The 7500-nt window shown below is 43.0% G+C and overlaps 1 protein-coding gene across 1 annotated transcript in view; it reads left to right on the forward strand.

Moving 5' to 3' along the window:
• Positions 1-7500, forward strand: part of LOC310797385 (adenylate cyclase type 1-like) — a gene marked incomplete at both ends in the record, with an annotated part of 47230 nt that overhangs the window by 33543 nt on the left and 6187 nt on the right. Inside the window, 5 exons of the mRNA XM_083659754.1 lie at positions 1585-1782; positions 1889-1986; positions 2991-3075; positions 3797-3886; positions 4862-5127. Of these exons, the coding sequence (XP_083515880.1) occupies positions 1585-1782; positions 1889-1986; positions 2991-3075; positions 3797-3886; positions 4862-5127 (737 nt within the window). The remainder of the gene's footprint in view (positions 1-1584; positions 1783-1888; positions 1987-2990; positions 3076-3796; positions 3887-4861; positions 5128-7500) is intronic.

Consider the following 7500-nt stretch of genomic DNA (forward strand, 5'->3'; position numbering starts at 1 on the left):
GTGGACGATAGGGAGTGCTGGGGGAGATGTTACCTGAGTGTATGACCCTATATAAGCTCTAATGACCTCAGCATGTTGGCTCTATCTGGCTAAGTGTCCAAGAATGCATTTGACCTTGTACACCTGGAAGGAAATCCTGCGGCCTGGCATCTGTGCAGTTCTTGCTACAGCTGCTTGAATCCAGATGTGCTCAGGTGTACGTGTGTGTGTGTGTGTGTGTGTGTGTGTGTGTGTGTGTGTGTGTGTGTGTGTGTGTGTGTGTGTGTGTGTGTGTGTGTGCATGGAGGATTTTGTACGTAACATACCAGTTTTTGGTCAGAATCAGACAAGGAAGAAGGTGTTACAGATGTATTAGTTGTTCTGCTAGCTAGATATTGTTTGCTTTGCAATGTCATTTTGAACCAATACTGTATGTGTGTGTGTGTATATATATATATATATATATATATACCGTTATATATATATATATATATATATATATATATATATATATATATATATATATATATATATATATATATATGAGGATTGTGCTGAGCATAATCTTCCAGCTGCTATATCATCTATGTCATATCATCTCATGCCCTCAGTAGTTAATAGCAGAATCTTTACCTCACTACATGAGTAAAACAGCTCTTACACCTCATGAGTAAAACACCTCTTACACCTACATTCACACTAACGACAGCGTTCTCACATTGTAGACGGAAGGCAGATTAGTGTAAAGTGGAGGGATGCAAGAGGGAATGGAGAGTGGGGGTTTACTGACTGCTCATTTCACATTCAGACCACACACAGTCTCAAAGTGTTTGAAATGACACAGGCATTCAGGGCACGGCGGAAAGCGATATGAGAGACGGGGGATGAATGGACAGGATATGTGCTGCAGCGGTGACGGCAGGCATGGCTGTGTGATGCGTACCTGCACAGAGAGAAGACCACATCGGCAGGCCGGTGTCACAGCAACTTACTGTAAATAACACAAGAGAGAGAAGCAGCAACTTATTCGGTAATGAAGTTAAGACATAGTTAGGCACAGGGGGGTGCATTTGGTAATGAAGTTAAGACTTACTTACTGTAGGCACAGGGGGGTGCATTCAGTAATGAAGTTAAGACTTACTTAGGCAGAGTGGGGTGCATTCAGTAATGAAGTTAAGACATACTTAGGCACAGGGGGGTGCATTTGGTAATGAAGTTAAGACATACTTAGGCACGGGGGGGTGCATTCGGTAATAAAGTTAAGACTTACTTAGGCAGAGTGGGGTGCATTCAGTAATGAAGTTAAGACTTACTTAGGCAGAGTGTGGTGCATTCGGTAATTAAATTAAGACTTACTTAGGCAGAGTGGGGTGCATTCGGTAATTAAATTAAGACATACTTAGGCAGAGTGGGGTGCATTCGGTAATAAAGTTAAGACTTACTTAGGCAGAGTGTGGTGCATTCGGTAATTAAATTAAGACTTACTTAGGCAGAGTGGGGTGCATTCGGTAATGAAGTTAAGACATACTTAGACACTCCACTCAAGTTTGGCAGGACTAAACCTTCTGCGTGTAGTGAAGATTTATCTCTCCTCCCTCCCCACAGAGGAGGGCCATGCGGACGGCTCCGGAGAAGCCGAGGAACCGCACCAACGCTAACCAGGCCAACGCTGTCCAGAGCAGCCCCAGGACGCGGGTCAACCGCTACATCGGGCGGCTGATCGAGGCCCGCCAGACCGAGTCGGACACAGCCGACCTCAACTTCCTCACACTCATGTACAAGTGCTCTGAGCGCGAGCAGAGGGTGAGCGGCTGTAGACGCGGTTTAGCCACTGAATGAATGTTGTTGTTGTTGTCGTGTTTTTCACTTGACTTACCTCTCTGTTGGTTTCTCTCATTACACACTGCAGTACCACCAGGTTCCTGATGAGTACTTCACCAGCGCCGTGGTCCTCTCTCTGATCCTAGCTGCCTTGTTCGGCCTTGTCTACCTTCTGATTATACCACAGTATGTACAGCAGTGACGCTCTCTCTCTCTGTATCTATCTATCTGTCTGTGTCTCTCTATCCACCTTCTTTTTGAATGCCCCACTGTCAAAAATAATTGTGGGAACAAGGTCCGGTTTAACGTGACTCATTGGTGAAGCTTGCAACAATGAGTCATGCAGGCTTCTTCTGCAGCCTTTTAGTACTCGGCTGCAGACCCGAATCAATTTGGTCATTCAGTGGCGTTTTACTGCCATGTAAAGTAACTATCACGCTAGCCGTTAGCGTTAGCCACAGTAGCCGACTACCCACAATGCATTACGTTATCCCAGCACCCGAATGACACGGCTGTAGAGCAGAATGGCTCTGCTGTAAAATCCTCATAGACGTTTTTTTTGTCAAGTTAAAATAGTGTAAAAATTACACCGGAAGCGGAAGAAGCACCCATCAGGCATCATGGCAGCTAGAAATAAGGTGGATATCTATCTATCTATCTATCTATCTATCTATCTATCTATCTATCTATCTATCTATCTATCTATCTGTCTATCTATCTATCTATTTATCTATCTATCTATCTATCTGGGTCAGCCCTATGTTCCCTCAGCCCTATGTTCCCTCAGCCCTATGTTTCATCAGCCCTAAGTTTCTTCAGCATCAGGGTTAGGGTTATTTCCCAGAATGGCAAAGGTATTACCCAGCCTACTCTGCCTCTGATTTGGTTAGGTTTAGGCATGAGGAGTGATGATTGGTTAGGTTTAGGCATGTGGAGTGATGATTGGTTATGGTTATGGTAAAATATCAGCGTAAACCACTCAGAGGCAGAGTAGGGAATATAAATATCACTTTAGGTACAGATCAGAGGGAACATACGGTTGAGGGAACATCTCTTACTAATTCAATTTCAAACGTGTGTTCTCGCTCCCTTTTACGACTATTTCACTTACTCAGGTGCTTCGTCTCCTCATCTAACCTGGACTGACCGAGCGTCCTCTCTGCTTCTGTCTTTTCTTCCTTCTCTCTCAGAGACACAGTGGTACTGGTCCTTCTCGCATCCTGCATCTGTTTCCTAGTAGCGTGTATCATGTACCTGCATGTCACTAGAATACAGGTAAACACAGCCGCTCTCAGACTTGCGCTGAGGTCTGCTTTTTTCGCTCATCCAGTAACTTTTGTGACCAATAGATTAGATTGGTGTTTCTTTTCATTCGGTGTGCAGTCGAAAGTTTGTTCACTTTCATTCTTCTCAGGCGACGAAAGCATTTTCTGCTGACCGAAGAGAAGCGATTCAAATGTGTGTGTTTTTTTGGTGATGGTTTGAAATAATGGCTTTTTTCACGGTGGCTCCAGAAATACTTCTTAAGCCCTTATTTTGCATTTAAACTCAAATGGCGAGGCTATTTAATTTGGGCTTTTGTGAAGGTTGACTTCCTCAAATCTCCTGACCACCTCAGTTATTACAGTTTTTTCTTTCTTTTTTTAATACTTTTTGTGGTTCACATTCTGCCTGGCAAGCTCTCTCTCTCTCTCTCTCTCTCTCTCTCTCTCTCTCTCTCTCTCTCTCTCTCTCTCTCTCTCTCTCTCTGTCCTTTCCTCACCTCGCTCACCTCTCTACAGTAGGCTATTGCACTCTGATTTCAAGCCTATTGTTGCACTTTTGCACTTTTTCTTATCAGCAACAATTTCGCCTATATGATACCTTCACTATATGATACCTTCACTGCGTATGACCAGAACACTTTTTAATCTTCTTCTCTCTGGCTTCCTCTCCGTTTGCCTCTCTCTCTCTCTCTCTCTCTCTCTCTCTCTCTCTCTCTCTCTCTCTCTCTCAGTGTTTTCCAGGGTGCCTGACCATTCAGATTCGTACTGCTCTGTGTCTTCTCATAGTGCTCTTAATCTACGCTGTGGCCCAGGCCTGTGTGGTGAGTGAGTGGACTGAACATAACTTGGATGGTCCAGTGCTGACACCCCAACTTACTGTAACCTCAAGTGACTATTATAATGTGTCACTAAAAACTAAAGCAGTTTCAGGTGATACTCATAATAGTGTGAAAGGTAGTGTCTATATCGAGTTACTCTTAGGGTTATTAGACATAGCAGGGTCAGGTCAGGGTGGTTAGGTTTAAAAATGGTGTTAAGTTAGAGTTAACGTCGAGGCCGATGGATGTTCATTAAAAAAAATAAGTAATTTGATATAATAAAAACCAACTCGTTTTGGCAAAGTGCCAAATCATCAGGGTTCAATATGAGAGTTGAATATCACCATTGGACGATCCAAACTGTTACTGCAAAACTTAACATTCAAACTGGAAAAGCGTCATGTATACATTTTATTATGTAGCTTTTACTTTGTAACAAATCTCACTGATTAGCTGAATAGAAAAACACCTTGTTTGCTATTGTGGTAAACTTACTATTCTGTAAATAGAAAAAGGGAGCTTCTTGATGCTTATAGAAGAATTTAATAAAGAAGTAATGTACAGGTATACTTATTCAGTTAATACAAAGTACATCTTCAAGAAAGGACAAGGGCACAAGAGACGCAACGCGTTTCAACCTCTGGTCTTCGTCAGGCTGTAGGCCTGAAAATGACTATTCTAACATAATAAAAACCTAAATAAACTAGAAGGTAAAAAGCACGAAAATTATTTATTTACAAAAAGCAAAGTACAGAGCTCTGGTCCAGCCCCCTCCTCCTACGCTTGTCTCTAGGGACTGGCCCAGAATAACATCATTCAGACCTCTCTATTACCTAAGACAGGAAGTCCTAGAGTAGAGCAGCTAACTGTAGATAGTGCCCCCTAGAGCTTGAGGGAGGTATTACAACTCTAACTTCTCTCCACACTATTCCTCAAATATAGCATTGCACCGTCTTTAAACACATGTGTCTCTGCTAGGTGGGCTGTATGCCCTGGCTGTGGGGGAGTAGTGCCAACTCCAGCAGCTCCATCGTCATCGTGGACGCGGGCGGAGGTGCCAACCGCACCATGGCGGAGCTGCCCTGCGACGGCGCCCGCTACGCCTTCCTGTCCTGCGTGGTGGGCATGCTCACCCTGGCCCTCTTCCTGCGCGTCTCCTGGCTGCCAAAGATGGCGCTAATGCTCCTCCTGGGCGTGCTGTATGTCACTGTGCTGGAACTCAGCGGCTTCCGCAAGACTGCAGGGTGAGGGGCTTGGCAGTTTTTTTATTGAGTCTGAGTCTTAGTCCTGTGTCAAATGTCCTTGTTAGTTTTTATCATATTTAGTCAACCTCGTCCTGTTTTTATTTAGTCAAGTTTTAGTCAACTAAAAGTCGAAGTATTTTAATCTCATCTTCGTCAAAGAAAACCGTAACTATTTTCTTTAGAATTTCCAAACTCATTGGAAAGATCTATGAATCTGCTATTATGGAATGGTATTAAGGTTTGAATGTGCAATACTGACACAGATTTAACTGTTTAACTTTTTCTTCTTCTCTTCTGATTGGATCTCCTCCCAATTCGTCCCTCCCTAATATTTTAGTCTACTTTTATTTGTTGACGAAAATGTCAACAGACTTCCTCATGGTTTTTATCATCACAACTTTGTTTTTATTTAGTTAATGTCTAGTTTTCATCAGTGAAAATAGGTAGTCGACAAACTTTTTCCGTCATAGTTTTCGTTGACGGAATCAACACACTGCTTGGCTGACGCGCATGACGACCTAAAATGTTGCCATGTTACGTTTCTGCAAACTACGAATACGTTGAATCTCAACGTTTGTGAACCAAAAATAGATTTCAACAAGTCCTCCAACAACTACAGGAGTGATTCCAACGTAAATTTGAAAACGTTGCACAAATAAAACAACTTGGGTTATGGTTAGGCAACTAAAACATCGTTTAAGTTTAAAGGGATACACCACTTTTTTGGAAGTTTAGCTCATTTGCCACATTCCCCCAACATAACCAAGATACACCATGCCTTACCGGCACTGTCCGCTCAGTTTACAGTGAGCTGCAGTCGTGAAGTTAGTAATTATCGCCATAGAATGGAGGCTAATGGTACAGCTGTTAAAAATCTGCCAAAACACATCTCACGGCGACAAAATACATGTTGTGCTTCGGGTACTCACCACACGATGAAATGTTAATCCAAAATGCACATAATCTGTCTTTTTGGAAGGAAAAGAGGTCGGCGGCCATGTTTGGAAAGTAGTGCCGGCTACCTCTTTTCCTTCCAAAAATACCAATTATGTGCATTTTGGATTAACATTTCATCGTGTGGTGAGTACCCGAAGCACAACATGTATTTTGGCGCAGTGAGATGTGTGTTTTGGTAGATTTTTAACAGCTGTACCATTAGCCTCCATTCTATGGCGATAATTACTAACTTCACGACTGTAGCTCACTGTAAACTGAGCGGACAGTGCCGGTAAGGCATGGTGTATCTTGATTATGTTGGGGGGATGTGGCAAATGAGCTAAACTTCCAAAAAAGTGGTGTATCCCTTTAAGGTTAGGCTTATGGTTTGGGTTAGGGTTAAATCACAAAAACTTTAAATGTGACTTACAGTTGAAATGTAGACTCTGAACACATACTGGGAAGCAAACCCGGGTCCGAGACAAATGCTTCCACCCATCCACCACCAATCAACACCGTTCAATAGCAGACTGTCGTTATTCACACAACCACTAGAGGGCTAGGCTATATAATGTTGCACGTATGTAGAAATGTTGGTACCGTTTGCAACAGATTTCTGCTTCACAAACATTCAGATTCAACGTACCCATGCTTTACAGAAATGTCACATGCCAACATCTTATTCTGGCGACTAGGCTGCACATAAACGTACAGATGTAGCCTACACACACACACAAGCATAAACAACACACACACACACACACACACACACTATCCTACCCGTGCGTCTCGCAATCACAGCTTAAAGCGAGAGCTCTCAGACGCAGCATGTCCGCCTGTCACTGGCGTACGGGAGGCGATGATTGGTTGCTATGCGAGTGTCAGCTGTGGGCGCCTCTTTGTTTGATCTGGAGGAGGAAGAGATCAACAGGACTTAGAGGAGCATTTCCACACACGTGCTGAGACGTGTGTGTGGAGGAGTCTTTGCTTGTCCTCGGCCCACACACTCTCTCATTTGCCAGCCTTTGAAGCAGCACATGTGCTCATTAGTTCCAAATCCCAAAGCCTGAAAGGACAATGTGGGCTGGATGATGTGGAGCTCGTGTGCGCTGCTTCGTTTTTAATGGAGCCCAAATCATAAATATAGGCCTTTGAAAATGGATTGTGTTGATTTTAACCGCGCAGTTATGCCTCGGTAAATGGTGTCATATTGTTTAGATGAGTGATTTCTCAACCTTTTTTAGTCCACATTAGACCCGTGGACTCCTGACTCACTGAGATTTCAAATTTGACAATATTTTTTTATTCTCAGATATGATTTTGTCTTATCTGTATTGTTGGTGAAGAGATAACAGTCAAACTAAAACAGTCATTCTTCTACATTCTCTAATTGTGTTCACTTATAATCAATTAAATAATGGTGAAGTTTAATAATTC

This window comes from Poromitra crassiceps (assembly GCF_964638095.1).
Source record: "Poromitra crassiceps genome assembly, chromosome: 23".
Taxonomy (NCBI): Eukaryota; Metazoa; Chordata; class Actinopteri; order Beryciformes; family Melamphaidae; genus Poromitra; species Poromitra crassiceps.